General features: G+C 53.6%; 1 protein-coding gene across 2 annotated transcripts in view; it reads right to left on the minus strand.

The window, feature by feature from the left end:
* The window catches only part of VAC14 (VAC14 component of PIKFYVE complex), a 98283-nt gene that overhangs the window by 50791 nt on the left and 31081 nt on the right, over window positions 1-16411 (minus strand). For both annotated transcript variants that reach the window (XM_036275122.1, XM_036275121.1), the window contains 2 exons: window positions 11846-11990; window positions 11510-11575 (listed from right to left, as the gene is read on the minus strand). In XM_036275122.1, the coding sequence (XP_036131015.1) occupies window positions 11510-11575; window positions 11846-11990 (211 nt within the window). The remainder of the gene's footprint in view (window positions 1-11509; window positions 11576-11845; window positions 11991-16411) is intronic.

A 16411-nucleotide genomic window follows, 5' to 3' on the forward strand; every position in this document is an offset into this window, starting at 1 on the left:
AGTGAAAGGGTCAGTGGCAACTGGGTGTGGAAAACATCTGACAAAGCGGCTCGGTGGAGCAGGCCGCAGGGGTGGTGGTGAGGAGCTTCGTACCCTCCATAGCTTGGGGAGCAAAAGGGCATTCCTGAGAAAGCCCTTCCGTGTAGGAGGTGACCTGACACCAGCAAAGAGCACCTTTCAGTGTGTGAGGGGTCATCTGGATAGGGCCACTGCAGACTGTCACCCCACTGCGTTCCAGCAAGTCAGGGACAGTGTCTCTGGGATGATGGCCATTTCCCTTCTTTTAATGGTCCATCCAGGCACTCCCTGTCCCAACACCTTGTCCACAGACCAGCCCTGGAAAACCCCTCATGGCAGGAGGTCCCTTCTCTTGGTCCCCTAGGTGCTACTACCAGCTCCTTCACCACCTGGGTCCTGCTGGAGACCCAGAGCTGTGCATGGCCAAATCCCTAGGCTGGGAGGCCCATCCTCGCCTCGCACCAGGACTCTTGACCAAGAAGTCCCAGGGCGAGGCACCAGCAGATGTTGGATCCCTACTTGCTGACCTGAAGTGCCAAGCAGGAAATGGAAGACGGATGGTTCCGAACAGCTTCTGCCAAGTGGATGGACGGAGGCGCCGCCCACTTCACTAGACTCACTTATCTCTATGACACTTTTGTCAAAAGTTTGGCTAGGCCACCAGTCAGTGATTATGCCCAGACGTCCACTGGCTCAGCAAGCCGGCCCTGTGAGGAGTGAAGGAAATCCCCAAGTTGGGCCCTCTCCAGTCCCGGCCAGTTTCAAAAGTGTTTCCAAGGGACACACTAGGTGCTGGTGGGAGAGGTCAATTCAGGCTAAAGGCCCTGGAGGCCAAGGTCTGGCCCGCGCAGGCCACTGCCAAGGGCTATTTGACGCTGCTTCCCAGAGCAGCGGGGTGACGGAGCCTGAGATCTGGGTCGGGCTGGGCTGCTCCTGACTCTTGGAAGTGGCACGAAAGTTGTGGGGCCTTCTGTTCCTTCACAAGGGGCCGCGTGAGTCCACACCCAACACGGAATGTCTCCTGCGGCTGGTGGAACTGGCTAGAGAGCAGACCCTCGGAAGCCAGGCTGCTGTCCCAGGAGGGGTGCCCTGAGGGTGCTGAAGGCAGGCCACAGGGCAGTCACCCCATGGTGCTGGGAGACAGCACCAGGGCTGCAGGCCCCACCTGGACACAGACTAAATGTGAGCAGCACTCAGGTCCCAGCCTGGAGAGGGTGGCATTCTCAGAAAAGATTTTGGCTACAACAGGGTCACAGTAGGTATGCCCAGCGTCTCCTGTGTGTATGTGTGTGTGTTGGGGGGTGTCCCCAGCTCTGCCTTCTGTAACCAGCAAGGAAAAGCACTGACAAAAGGACATTTGAAGTTTGGCTGGCAGACAAGGACGGCTCAGGTTTAGACCTGCTTTATTTCCCATGGAGAACATCACCCTGATTCAGAACCTTTTGTTTTAGTAAAGCAAAAACAACTTAAAAAAAAAAAAAGTGTCTTGGCCGGGTGGCTCAGTTGGTTGGAGCATCGTTAGTATAACAAAAGGTTGTGGGTTCGATTCCCAATCGGGGCGTGTATGGGAGGTGACTGATCAATGTTTCTCTTTCTCTCCTGTCCTCTCTAAAGTCAATGAACATGTCCTCAGGGTGAGAATAAAAAAAACAAACAAAAAATTATCTCTCGGTTTGGGTTGCCTAACTTTGAGCATGTCTTTAGGGATCAGGACTACTTTCTCTCTCCTTTTTCATTTTTTATAAACTTTTAAATCCTTCCCTAAGTGTCTAGTTCTGCACTATTTATGCAGAAACATGCAAAAGGCCCATACCTAAGGCCCACACCTAATGCTCACTGTTAAGTTCCATTACCAGTGATAACGGTGGGTTCTGGCAGCTCAAAGCATTCCAGCCGCCCTCCCAAGGATAGAGAAGAGAAAGGCCAGCCTGGGGCAAGACAACTTGGAGCCAGTTTCCCAACTGCCCCCCAAACCCCCTCCCTCCAACTCCCAGGGTCTCCTTCCTGCTGATGCCAACCACTGCTCATCCACATGAAGTCAGAACCCTGACTAGGAGAGTGCACTCAGCGGTATAAATTCTCCCCGGGAGCTAGGCAGGGGCTGGGGAAGGGCCTGCTGTGCTGAGGGTAGCACGAGAACAGCACACACACCGTCATAGCTTGGATACCAGGCGATGAGCCGATGGGCCAGCTGTCTCCAGGGCACCGGTCCATGGCAACAGGAGAATAGCAGGCTCCCTGGTCTCCTGCCTGCCTGTAGGTCAACGCTTAATCCCAGTGCACTTGCAAGCTACACTGAGCTCCGGCCAAGGAGGCAGGCTCTCTCCAGGCCCAGCTTGTCTGCTCGGCCAGGTCCCAGCAGGGGAGGGCCCAGGAGAGTGGGGCAGGCCGGAGTGGGATCAGCTCTCCATCCTCCCATCCTCCCCACGTCCTATTTGTTCATGTTCTCATAAAATGTATCTGAGCGCCTGCTATGTGCTGGGCACAGCCTCTGTCCCCACAGGGCACAAGAGCTATGAGAGTACACAGGGGACTTCCGACAGATGGGGACTCGGCCAGCCTTGATGTGCAGAAAGAGTTGGGGGGGGGGTGTACGTGGCAAATAAGGTTTCATGGAGCATTTGAGCATCTTGACCAAGTTACTTCACTTCTCTGAGTCTCAGTTTCTTCTTAGATAAAGTGGGGAACGCAACAGAATCCACCCTCATAAGTTTGTTGTGGAGATGAACCAAGATTGTGCACGTCCAATGATGCCCAGCACAGGAAGTGAGTGTTGGGGGCAGCTCCTCCTGCCAGCAGCGGGGAGACGACTGTCCTCGGCATCTCTGGGCTTACGACTATGGGCCTTGTGAACTGCCAACAGGACGTTGTCAGGGGAATTCAGCTGATTCAGCTGTGGCTATCTCCAGAGGAGAAAAAAATCGACATACATTTTGGGAGAAATTCTGGTTTCTAAAGATGCCATGAACACTGAGTAGGGGGTCATGGCCTGGCTACCACCCTGAGGCCTGTGGAGGGAGGGCATCAGGGCTGAGTGCTAGGGGCAGGGGCTGTACTCTCCCAATGGGATCTTAGTGCTGGTCCTCCCCGTGGTTCTCAACTAGAGGTGTGCATGAAACCACCTGGGAGCTTGTGGAGGGAACCAGTGTCCAGGCAGCGAGGCCCACCCGAGGGAACGATCCAGGAAGTGTGGGCTGTGGCCCAAGCACCTGGATTTTCAAAAGCTCCAGAGAATTCTGATAGCAGCCTTGGTTTGGTGGCTCTATTGCAGGGCTTGTCCAGCTCCCCTTCATGGAATCGCTGTTGTGCCGATAAGCCCCACCTGGGGAAGCAGCCTCTCTTTTCCTACCCTCAGTCCCACCTGTCTTCAGCAGGAGCCTGGTGGGCCAGGCAGCAGGCCCCTCCAGCACAACCCACTCATACCGGTTACTGTGCTGGCTCTGGGTCCTTACTTGTTCATCATTGGGAGGAATGCAGAGAGATAAATACTAAACACACACCAGCACACAAACCTGCTCTCCCCAGAGTGGAATGCTGCCAGGCCAACTGCGACTATTTTGGGTCCCCGGCTTACTTGCGGGTGGCTGAGGTGGGACACCAAAAATGCAAAGTGTAGACACACGGATGAACGAGAGCAAGCAGAAGCCCTCTCACCAGGCGTGATTCTGGGACTGTTACTCTGCTGCTCTCCTCTCCTCCCTGCCAAAGGCTCTTTTCCGAAGACCCAAGTCCTCCCAGGACCCCTAGCAGTGACTGCCATGTCTCTGCTGGGCCCTGGGGCTTGGTGTCTCTGGGCACTGTGACGGGTCCCACCTCTGTCCCTTGCTGCAGGTCAGCCCCAGGGAGAGCCAAGAGGACAGGCGTTTCGTGTCCTTGGCAGGGCCTGGAGGGCTGCGGCAGGAGAGGTCCCCGCCCTCTTGTTTGGGATGTTCCTGCAGGGCCCAGCTCATTCCCCACCTAGGCTGGGCCACTGGCAAGAAGAGCCGAGTTCTGAGCCCTGACATCTACCCCTCAGCTCTCTGGGCTGGCATCTGACCGTCATGCCATCTGACAGTAATGAAATCTTCAGGGCTGAGGGGTGGTTCTGGTTTGTTCTGGAGAGTGGATGGAATGAAAACTGGAGTGGAATATAAGCTGAGGCAAGAATGTGAGGAGAAGCGGCCCCGTTCTTACGGAAGACTGTCCACTTTTGAGCAGGCTGCTTCGTATTCCGGGCAGTGGGGTCTGGACCACACAAAGTTAGAGCTGGACGGGACTGACCCAATCCAGTCCAACCGAATTTTAGGGAAGAAAACTGAGGTGAGGAAACGATGTGGACCTGCTGGTCCCACAGAGCAGGGCAGCAAGGACCAGAGGCCTGCCCTCCTGTTCCTCACCTGGGCTGCTTCCCACATTGCCCCTCAGCGTCCAAGCCACAGGCCCACTCCTGCTGATGGGGCTGGATAGGAGCTGGGGGCCTGGGTGAGTGAGTAGCCCAGGGCAGCCTCCGGGCAGGTCACAGTCAACTGCTCAGAGAGAAGGTGCACCCAGAACTGTAGCTCAGTCAAGAACAAAACACCATCAACACAATGTGCCAAAGCAGTGCCCCAGCCTGGACCCCTGCTCTGCAGTGACGTGGGACCCTGTGTGGGGTCTGAGGTATTCTGGAATCAGACAGGCATGATGGTCAATTCTGGCTCCTGGTGGTGTGACCCTGGGCAAGCTATCTCCTCAAGACTGAATTTCCTTTGATGTCAAACTGGGGAAAATAAAAATCACTCCAGGAGCGCTGCAGACTCGTTAAGACACTAGGCGCAATGCACTCTGAACAGTGCAGCCAACTCGTAAACTTTGGTTTTCAGCCCTCCTTGTCCCAGTCCCCACCCACAGATGTGTGGGGTCTGACACAGTACCCACCACGGTTTCCAAACAAAGCCAGCAGTGGGGGTGTTGGACGGGCTGTCACCGGCTCTCAAAGCTGCCCTCAAATGAAGGAGCCTCTATGAAGTGGGAGCCCTCACTGGTGGGGAGACACGGAGGGATGCAGGCCCCCGTCGCAGGACAGGAGAGGGCAGCCCCGTCACCCTGGAAAGTGAGTCAGAGGAACCTGTGGGGACTCAGGGCCTTCCCCACCACCCCTCACAACACAGCTCTCAGGTGCTGGGTCTCCCTGCGGTGGGATCCCATGCTGCAGGCCCTGCTGTCACTAACTGGATCCCCTGAAAGCCGAGATGAGTCACTGGGTCTGGCTGCCAGTCAGAGTGGCTGTGCTGTGCCTGCTCATCTTTCACACGAGCCTCGACCCGATTATCTCTTTTGGGCCGTCAGCTTGGCCCTGGTGAGCGTTCTCCTGTGAGAGGTTTGAGCCTCTTCAGTGCCGCTCCACTTCTCCTGGGACCTCAACCCCAAACAAATGAAGCCCCCCTGCCCAAGCCAACCACCCCTCCAATACAGCCATGTCTGTTCCCCTGCGACACCCTCCGCCTGCCCCACAGGTGAGAGGTTGAGCGCCCAAGACAGAGTGGGTGAATGGGACGAGTTTTACCCCACCAGGCAGGGCTGCTGGCCCTCTTCCCTCAGCACTCAGCAAAGGCTGCAGCAGCCCTTGGGTTCTTGCCCTACAGGTCTAGGCACTTCTGAGACAGTCCATGGGGCTGAGGACAGGGAAGGCACCAGGCCTGGCCCGGACAAGGCTCCATCACTAGTGCTGTGTTGCGCTTTAAGTACTTGTTAGGTGCCTCCATGCAAACCACCCCTTAGGCCTGCCCCGCTAGCCCAGCCTTGGAAGCCAAGGCTGCTCATCACACGGAGTGATGGCTCGACCTTGCTCTCCCTGCAGTTAGTAGATTCCTGAGCTGAAAATTCGAGCACTGCCGTGATGAGCGCCCTCACTCACCCACCCTCCAAATTCTCTAGCCAGGTGATTCTCATTCTTTTTTCTGCTTCTACACCAGCCACATAAGCTATAAACTTCCATGAGCAATTTCTCTTCATGGTTACTCTGAAACTAGGGGAGAGGAGGCTTATTCTAGGTTGGAAACATCTGCCGTAAGTGTCAAGGACACCCCGGTTCTGAAATGTTGAGCAAAGTCTGGGGAGGTGTGCCCCCTGGATCTCAACAGAACCTGAAGGTTTGGCTCCTGAGCAGGAGTCTGGCAGCGAGAGGCCCTGAGGCAGGTCCATCCTCTGCACTGCTGTCATTTCTCCTCCTTCCCCTGGACGAGAAGCCAGCTGGGAGTCTTTCCGCCTGTGATGCCGCTACAAACCCAGCCTGCTGACAAGTGGGGCCTTGCTCCCTGCCCAGGAAGCTCCAACTCACAGGTGCTGGGGGGATGGAGGGGAAGGTTGGGAAGGGGAGAAAATACAGGGAAGGGTGCCGGTCCTGCTGCCCACTGTTTTCCCCTTGTCTTTTCTAAGATTTGGCGATGGATAATTAGCCCCAGACACCCTGCCCACCCTGGCCATGTGCACAGGTCCTGCGTGGTCCTAAAGACAGGCAGGGGCACAGGACAGAGACCAACCAGCTTCTGTTCTGGTTTTTGCTGCTGAAACTGAGCCAGGAAGGATCTGGGGCAACACAAAGCCCATGTTCCCGATTTCAGTGTGTCTCTGCCATCAGGCCCTTCCACAGAAATGACTTCCAGCAACAGAGGAGACAATGTTTACCACTTGTTTACATGTGCTGGGCCTCGTGCTGAGCATTTATCACTCATGATCTCATTTGATTTTCAAGACAAACCCGAGAGGGCGCTTCCACTATTGCTCTCGGTTTTTGAATAAGGAAACGAGGCTGGGAGAGGCTGGGTCACTTGCTCAAGGTCAACCAGTTGAGTTAGTGGCAGAGCTAGGGACTGGAGTCTGGGACTTCCTGACCCCAAAGCCCCTGCTCTTCCCTACCACGCTGCTCTGTTATTGGAGAGTGAGTATCACCAGAAAGAGATGTCACTCATAATCACAATAAAAATACAAAAGTAAACTCCATAATAAGACCTACAAAAAAGACCCTCAAACTTGACTAGTCAACATACGTCAATGGGGCGAGTCCTGCTCCTGGGTGGGAACGTTCAACACAGTAGAAAGCCCGATCCCCCCAATATCTCTCTGAAGAACCTACAAGGGCAGAAAGGTTGTTTGCTGGGCCGGGATCTGGGCAGGAGCTTTCATTACCCCTGTAGTCAATGGTCTCTGAGGCACAGGTAGACATCATTAGTCCATTTATCAAACCAGGGAGGCCGGACTCCCTGCCCAAGGCCTCTGGAAAGAAAGGGTGAGAGCTGAGACTCAAGCTCAGGTCTGAACGCTACGTTTGGTCAGAGGGGAAGCAGATTCCTTCCAGGTCTTTCCCAAAAATGAGGTTAAAAAAAAGTTCTATATTTTTGTTTTAAATAGTCTTTATTTTTATTTTTTTGTTAACTCTCACCTCAGAATACTTCTCTATTGATTTCTTAGATAGAGTAAAAGGGAAGAAGGGAGGGAGGAAGGGGGTGAGAGAGAGTGAGAACGAGAAACATTAATGTGAGAGAGACATCGATTGGTTGCCACCCGCACAACCCCAACAACCGGGCTGGGGATCAAACCCGCAACCCAGGTACGTGCCCTTGACCAGGAATTGAACCCATGACCCCTTGGTCTGCAGGCTGACACTCCCACTGCTGAGTCACACTGGCCAGGGCAATACTGAACGGGAGGCACAGAGATGTCCCATATGCCCTGCCCTGCACGGCTCCTCCCATTATCACCACCCCATCACTGACGCCACTGTTATCCCCCAAAGTCCACAGTTTACATCAGGAGTCACCCCTGGTGTACCTTCTGGGGGTTTGGACAAATGTACAATGACACAGAACCACCACTACACCTTGAGGATTTTATATTAAAAAAAAAATGTTTTTATTAATTTTTTAGAGAGAGAGAGGAAGGGAGGGAGAGAGAGAAACATTGATGTGAGAGAGAAACATGGATGGGCTGCCTCCTGCACGTCACCTGACTAGGGATGGAGCCCACAACCTGGGCAAGTGCCCTGACTTGGAATTGAACTGGGACCTCTCAGTCCACGGGATGACGCTCGATCCACTGAGCCACACCAGCCAGGCTATATCTTGAGGATTTTAAATGCAGGGTGGGAGGCAGTTGTGTTGGGATTGGGGTGGGGGTAAGGAATGACCCAAGGCCCCTCCCAGGCCAGACACACCACCAGGAACACGGAGAGGACCCATCCCCTGGGGCTCATGGGCAGAGCTCACTCAGGCAGCAGCAGGCTCAGGAGGCAGCCAACAACTGGCATTTTCCCAGCAGGGAGAGAAGCAGTCCTAACTCCCCACCAGGGTCCACCAGGAAGCTTTGAGCATGCGCCCTGCACTCCACACTATTGAATCAGGGTACATTGTCACTTAAAAACAAGTAATTGGATATTTAGCTAATGGGAGAATTTCTGTTCTGGTGCCAAGAATATCAATTTGACACCTGCACATTCTTTCAGATAAAGTCTGCGAGGAGCTAGCAGCACTGAGCGAACAGCCATTTATCCTGAGCAACAAAAAAGCAGAGACAACTGAGGGTGCCGGAGGGGTGTGGACTGCTGAGCTGTCGCCAGGAGGGAACTAAGGAACAATGGCAGACAAGACATCCCCTTGGTGCCAAAGGGACGTGGTGCAGGGGCAGAGCTAGGTCTCTGAAGCCCTGCCCCTCCCTGAGCCCAGCTCTTGCATCATTGACACCTGCGTACACTCTGCCCCTTGAGGCCAGTGGCTTTCACCAAGGGCGAGAAGCACGTACATTTATCACCATCATACTGGGAGAGAAAAACACTTGCAACAAGATGATGACTCTAATGTTCCCCAAATACAAAGAACTTCTAGAAATCAATAAGTGGACAAAGGGTCTGGGGCTGAAGGGAGAGCTTTCTCAGAATACACACCCCTTTCCACCCCAAATAGAACCCTTCTTGTGGAACAAGAGAAGGTGACCAGAAATGAGGAGGATGATACAATTAGACATGAGCTCCCCATCTCCCCTGTTGGTTCTGATGGGCTGGGAGTGGGCAGCCAGGGCCGCATGTGGTGAAACACAGGTATGGAGTTACATGGTTAAGAGGACGGGCTTTGGAATCACACAGATGTGGATTTGCGTTTACTTCACCACTTCCTAGCTGTGTGCAAGTCACCTAACTTCCTTAGGCCTTCGTTTTCTGAACTGAAAGAAGTCCTTCCCCACAGAATTGATGAGGCCTCTCTAAATACTCCAGTAAAGGGTGTAATACAGTAATACTTCACCCAGCACGCTGTTGTTATGAATCATCCAAGACACAGGGTAAGCTGTGCCTTGAGGCCTGAGGATGGTTGGAAGGACCTTCGCAGGGACTGTGGTATCCATCAGACTCCATGAAGCCTTTGATAGGAAGTGTCCTCCCCCCACACCCCCATTTGGCTGTGGTCTGATTTGACTAAATGGCCTTCAGGGTCTTGAACCCCAGGGAGCTCTGATTTAATATCAGGGCTGTATTTGGAAATAATGGGAAAGCCCATCAGACAGCACTTCCTAGATAGGTATCTTAGAAGGACGCACCAGGAGAAGAGGGACCTGGTCTTGTTCGCTGCTATCCATCCATTGCTGACTACGCAGCAAGTCCTCAAAGTTGCCAAAGATATTGGGCAGGGGACACTTAGAGGAGTGTGATTCTGGTGAAGAAGCAGGATGTGGCAGAATCAGATGCACCACTGTTTTTCGAGGTCCCCAATTCCTTCCCCTAGAGACGGGAAAGCAGGCACTTTTTACTCTCCCACCCCCACAACTGTTCCCAAGAGCAGCTGCAGTCCTATCCACACTGAGACCCACATGTGCCCCAAAGCCCTGACAATGTCTGGTGCTTCAGCAAGTGGAATTTCCACAGCCTCGACCCGAGCAGAGCTGTTTAATGGACCGCGTCTCCTCCCGCGCCCTTCAGAGACACATGCACACAAAACCAACTGCAAGCAGAGGGCTGGATGGGATTAAACAACTCAATCTAAAGGACTGAAAACTCAGCTGCTTCCAGCGAAATCTGAAGGAAGGAACCAATCAGCAAAGTTCTTCTCTTCCTTTCTGTATTGAAATGAGGGCTGTGATTGTTCGGTGAGTCACCCTCAATTCAGGCGGAACTGGGCCAAGTCCATCTGGGCCTCGCACTGCAGTGGGTGGTGGGAAAGGGAAAGAGAGGATGGGTGTGCACATGTATGTGTGTGCTTGCATGTGTGTGCACGTGGTGGGCAGACAGGAGAGGTCAAGGGGAGATTCCCAGGCCATCTGTTGCGGGTTTTTCTGGAAATGCAGAGTAGCTTAGAGGACCTAGAGGCAGACACCTACTCGTCTGCATCTCTTTTCAGCTCACGTTTAGGCTGCAGGACAACTGCCCTGGGCCCCACACAAGCCTGGTACTAGCCCAGGGAGAACCAAGGTGCTTCACTCCATAAGAAGCTGTGAGCCACGTCCCCTCTTCCCCCCAATCTCCAGCTCTTGTCCACTTCCACGTTCCCACTGGGCAGTGTGGGAGGTCTGTAGATTTATGGACCCACTGCCTCATGGAGGACTACAGCTCTGCCCAGAGCCTGGAGGAGGGAAGGAGAGGGGGAGTCAAGGCACAGCAGCCAGTATTCGAAGTGCAGCCTGGAGCTGGCATGAGTAGACAGACGGGATGTCACCCTGGCAAAAGGCAGTGCTCAGCTGCAAATCCTGCTCCTAAAAAAGAACTTGCCTACCCTAACTCCACGTGATGGAACGAAACGATGCTGAGAACAATGGGGGAACAGCGTGTGGCTGGAGGAGCCCCCAGATGGCAGAAGGACCCAGAGTCCAGCTCTCCCCCTTTCCTGGCAAGTTTCCCACTCAGGAGTACTCTACGGCCTGGAATCTGGGCCAGCCTCTCCCCCCTGCACCTACAGTTCTTGGTGACCCCAACAAAGCAAAGCTGAAGGGTCCAATTTCAAACTGGAGGTCAAAACAGAGTCCAGCTGAAGTGAAAACACAACCAATGCTCACGGAGTGCTCAGCATGTGCCCAGCATGGAACCTGGGCACCTTCCGCAGAGCACTTCATTCTCACATCCTTGTGCTGTCACTACCAGACTGAACATGGGACAAAAGACATGCAGAGTCGAGACGTTCAGGCAATGAAGCGGGGCCAGACCTTGCACTCGGAGCCTGACCCACAGTCGTGCCCCCTACGGCCCTTCTCCACTGTCTTCCGGGGACCAGCGAGTTCCCCATGCAGACTGGTTTCCTCATGGACACCCTGACCTAGGGTGCTCTTCAGAAGGGCCAACAGAGGAGGAGTCCTTATTCCCAAAGCCAAGAGCAGCAAATACAGCTTTAAAGGGCACACCTTACCAGGTATGAGGAATAGGGCAAAATCAGCATCAACAGGTGCTGATTTGACATCAAGAACAAAACAAGCACCTCTCAGCTACAAGATTCCATCAGTCTTTCAAGAGGGAAGGCCAGGAAGCCATGTCACAGGGAAGGCGGTGTTGTGAACCTACCTCATCAGAGTCGTCCGATAACGTCTGCAGTAGGATGGGGAAGAGGCTGTCTGTGTGCCGGAACATCTGGAGAGCAGAGACAGGGCACCCGTGAGCCCTCCCTGCTCCAGGCCTGGGCTCTGCTCAGACAGGGTCCCTGCATGGACCACCTCCCCCGCCCCCCACTGGATACCAAAGGTTCCCCAAGCACCTGTCACTCCTCTGCTTGTCAGGATTCCTCCAACACTGCAATGACCAGAATCCTACCAAGCTTGGGCAGGCCCTCGAAAACCAAGGGGACCCGGAGAAACCCCTGGTTGGGAGGGACCTGCTAAGCCTATGGGCCTGGGGGCTCACCTTCCGGGGAGTCTTGATGTAGAGGTGGTAAAGCCACTTCAGGACGGCAATCCTGGTCATCATCCCAATGGCCATGTCACTGAGGTGGCAGTTCAGGACCTGCACAATCCCATCGAGGTGGAGGGTGACCGGGGCCCTTTCAGTGCTGTGGGCAAGACCAAGGAGTTCAAGCCCACGCAGCCCTCCCTGGCGAGCCCAGCACCTCCCGGCCCCATATACTCAGAACCACGCACCCTGCCTCCTGCCCTGCTCTCCTGGGCGCAGAGCACAGACGGCACACACTGCTGCCGAGCTCAGAGGGCTTCTCTCTGTGATGACCACTCTGGGGGGAAGAAGGCCAGGCTGCTGGGCACCCACCCACTGCCCCTTTTCTTTACCAGCACTAGCCTGGCTTTTACAGTGAAAACACTCTCTGGTGTCACTGAGCTGGACCCCAGCAGACCTCAGGGCTGAAAGGGCAGCTAGTACCCTCAGGACATTAAGTCCAGACCCTCTGTGATAACACAAAACTACCATGTCCAGAAGGTCCAGGGGAAGGCCCTGATAATAGCTCTTAAACCCAAAGGGCCTTCACAAGGCACCCGAAGAACATTTCTCAAGTAAGGACAGGGACCGTGGCTTTTTTTTTTTAATCCTCACCCAGGGACATTTTTTGCATTTATCTTCAGATAGAGCAGGAGCGGGAGAGAAACATCAGTGTGAGAGAGACACATCAACTGGTTGCTACCCACATGACCCCAACTGGGGCTGGGGACAAACTGCAACCAAGGTACATGCCCTTATTGGGAACCAAACCCGGGTCTCTCTGGTCTGCAGGTCGATGCTCTAATCGCTGAGCCAAACTGGTCAGGGTGCAACTGTGGCTTTTTATCTGTCATACTCAGGGCACTTAGCACAGGGTTCAGCTTGGTTGAGAAACTCTGAGAGCTGTCTCTGAAACTGGAACTTTCTTCTTAGCTGGGGAAGTCAGCCTCTGCCTCTGAGAAACAGCTGTTCAGAACATGGGGCACAGGCTCCGACCTTACTGGCCAAACCCTTGCTGGTCTGCAGGCAGAGTCCTGCTGGGCAGCCCTGAGGGCTGGGTGCTGCTGGGACACTGACATCAGCCCTCTGCCAAAGCATGGGGCCCCGACAGAGGCCATAGTTTCCGGGGACAGGGAAGGCATGGGCAGGAAACCCGAGGATGTCCTACCCATGCGTCACACTGTATTTCCTCAAAGGTACCACGACGGGTGTAGACAGGGGCTGTGTTTCTTGAGGACTGGGCCAGGTGCTTCAGTTCCCGCCTGCACAAAATGGTCTTTCGTGGTATTTCCAGGCTGCTCAATTGTTCATTTGCATCAGGAACGCAATGCCTGTGCTTTCCTAATTCACTTGCAGCTTCTCTGAAGCTCATTTGATGTGAATTCCTAAAGGCATGATTCTGAGCTTTGTAAGTGCTAAATGGAACTGCTACTTAATATGGTTCGATGACTCCCCATGGCGCTCGTTTCGGGGCTACAGTGGGCACTTCTAATCCTCTGGTGGCCCAAAGGGCTGAGCCTCTGGCAAGGGCTGTCGCTGAGATTTCCCAGGGAGCCCTGTGGCTGGAAGTTCCTGGGGTCTTCCGAGGATATCTAACATCTAGGTCCTTGGTAGCCTTAGACAGACGAGTCGGGGCGGCACATGCGGGCTCCCATCACCCTCTCACTCAACCTTTCTCTCAAGCTCACTGTCCAAGAGAAATGTAATGCGAGCCACATAACAAATTTTACATTTCTTGGTTTTATATTAAAATGTAAAAAGAAACAAGGGAGCCCTGGCCGGTTTGGTTCAGTGGTCAGAGCGTCAACCTGTGGACCAAGAGTTGCGGGTTCGATTCTAGTCAAGGACACGTACCTCAGTTGCGGTTTGTCCCCGGCTCTGGTCGGGGTCCTGTGGGAGGCAACCAGTTGATGTGTCCTTCTCACATTGGTTTCTCTGTTTCTTTCTCTTTCTCTCTCTCTCTCTCTCTCTCTCTCTCTCTCTCTCTCCCCCGCTCCCGTCCCTCCTACTCTATCTGAAGATAAATAGAAAAATATCCTCAGGTGAGGAGAAAAAAAAAAAAGAAACAAGAGAAATTTTTTTTTATCCTCACCTGAGGACATTTTCCCATTTTTTGTTCAGATAGAGTGGGAGAGGGAGAGAGAGAGAGAGAGAGAGAGAGAGAAACATCAACGTGAAAGGGACACATTGAGTGGTTGCCCCCCACATGACCCAACAAGGGCCGGGAACAAACTGCAACCGAGGTACGTGCCCTTAGCGGGAACTGAACCCGGGTCTCTCTGGACCGCAGGCTGACACTCTAACCACTAAGACAAACCTGCCAGGGCGGGAAATTATTTTTAATGATACATTTTAATTAACTCTATACATTCCAAATATTATCCTTTCAACATATAATTGATATAAAATATAGAGATCACTAAGATATCTTCTATTTTTCTTGTGCCCTAGTCTTCGAAACCCGGGGTGCATTTCATGCTGACAGCTCAGTTCCGACTAGCCACACTGCATGTGCTTGGTAATCCAGTGACAGTGGCTGCCGCCGGGACAACACAGCTCCACACAGCGGGCTGCAGTCCACCCGAGGGCTTCCTAAGCATTTTCCAGGACCTATTTACTGTCTTATTTCCTAGCCCCATTTTCCCCATTCTGCTGGCCTCCTACAGGGCTCTTTCTGGGGAGCTCCCTGGGCCAGAGGGATCCTGGGGCTGGAGGAGCTCAAGGAGTCTACATAGTCCAAGGCCTCACCAAAGCAGGAGCTCGGAGACAGTGGGGAATGAACAGAAACCAACCCTGCACCCACCTGTTCTTTCCCAACTCTCTGAGCCCGAGGTCAGGCCTCATCAGTCCCTTTCCCCAACAGGAGTGGCAGGGCAGTCCAGTTCCAGACATCAAAGGAGTACCCTGTGCCTGCCACATTCTTAGTTAAAATGACCCTCCAGGGAGCAAGGCCTTGTTTTCACTTTCCTGGGGACTCAGGGCTGCACTGATCAGCAGTGACCTTGTCCTGAGCTGCTGGTGGGGAGGAAGACAGTGCCCAGCCCAGCTCCCCTACCTACACTCTGTGGTTCAGGCCCTGTGGTGTATCTGAATCTTGGGCTGGGGGGAAGAAGAGACGCAGGACTGATAATAATGATGATGACGGTGGTACTTAAAACAACTCACATTCCTTGGATAAATACTGTGTCAGGCACTGTGCTGAGCTCTTACCCACAGAGCTTCACGTCCTTCCCTCAGAGGCCCTGCACAACGTTTTTCCCATTCTGGAGATGAGGAAGCTGGAGCACAGCCAGGAAGTGGGGGAGCTGGCAATTTGAATTTGAGCAGTTCAAGTCCAGACTGGCCTCACCAACCACCAACATTACCTCTTTAAAGGCTAAAGGGCGGCCAGGCTCAGGAGAGTCCATGGTGGCATCGTTTCCAACTGTCCCCTGGCAGGGGCAGCAGAATGGCAGCCCCGTGTGGTGGAGGAGAAAGGGGTTGTCACACATACCTCGCAATGTATTTTCCTGACAGGAGGGCAGATGAAGTCTCCATTAGGGAGAGAGGACACTGGGGAAGCCTCGTAAGCTCTATGGGGGACACTCCGAATCTAGTGACCCAAAGGGGGCCCCATGATACCAGGTTCAGTGGTCTCTTGGCCCGCCAGGTTCCTTAATTTACAGTGGTTCTGAGATACTTCTGGCCAGCTCAGTCTCTGAGGGCAGAGTGCAAGAACTCAACTACGGTGGCATCTCCCTCAGGTGGCACTGTGTCAGGGCCAAATAACAAAGGAAGGATTTCAGGGAGCTGGTGTGTGAACTGGCAGCATCTTGTGTACTGAGTCTCCCACAGCAAATGCCAGACACAGCTCACCTCCCAGACACAGGCACCTTCAGACTGCTGGCGGGGCAGGTGTCAACCACAACTATATAACCAAAAGGACTGCATGGTTCATGTAACCTGATCCTTCAATGCACAGATGAGGAAACTGAGGCTGAAGAGAGTACGGACCATCCAAGGCCGTGAGGCCACGCACACAGAACTCATTTCTCAGCTGAAGACACTCTCCTTGGATCTCACTTTCCTCACTGGCTGGAGGTGAAAGTCAAGGGAAGCAGGCACACACCAGATCTGTGCCCAGAAAAGGGAGGACTGATGATCCCACCGCCTCTGAGGCAGCTCTGGACTGCTCCACCAGGGGGGTGGGCTGCTGTGTGCTGGGCTCTGAGCATGCTCAGTGGAGAGTTAGGACTCTGGAAGCCTGGGCCCTTCCTAGAGAGTGCATGCTGGTCTGGAGCCTGAGATGGGCACCCTCTGCCCTGGTTGACCTCACTCAAAGAGAACAAAAGGGAGCTCATTCAGTTTGAAATATATTTCTGCACAGGTTCCAGAAAGTCTAGACTAGTGACTCTTGGGGCTTCTGAGTTATTTCAAGGTGTCTGCAAAAGCCCATTTTCACTGAGCATTTTTCATAAAGCATCTCATAACGAATGTCTTACTTGTGTATGTACCACAACTTCCAAATGCATGGCACAGCTATGACCATTAAAATACCTCTTT

This window comes from Molossus molossus, unplaced genomic scaffold (assembly GCF_014108415.1).
Source record: "Molossus molossus isolate mMolMol1 unplaced genomic scaffold, mMolMol1.p scaffold_m16_p_21, whole genome shotgun sequence".
Taxonomy (NCBI): Eukaryota; Metazoa; Chordata; class Mammalia; order Chiroptera; family Molossidae; genus Molossus; species Molossus molossus.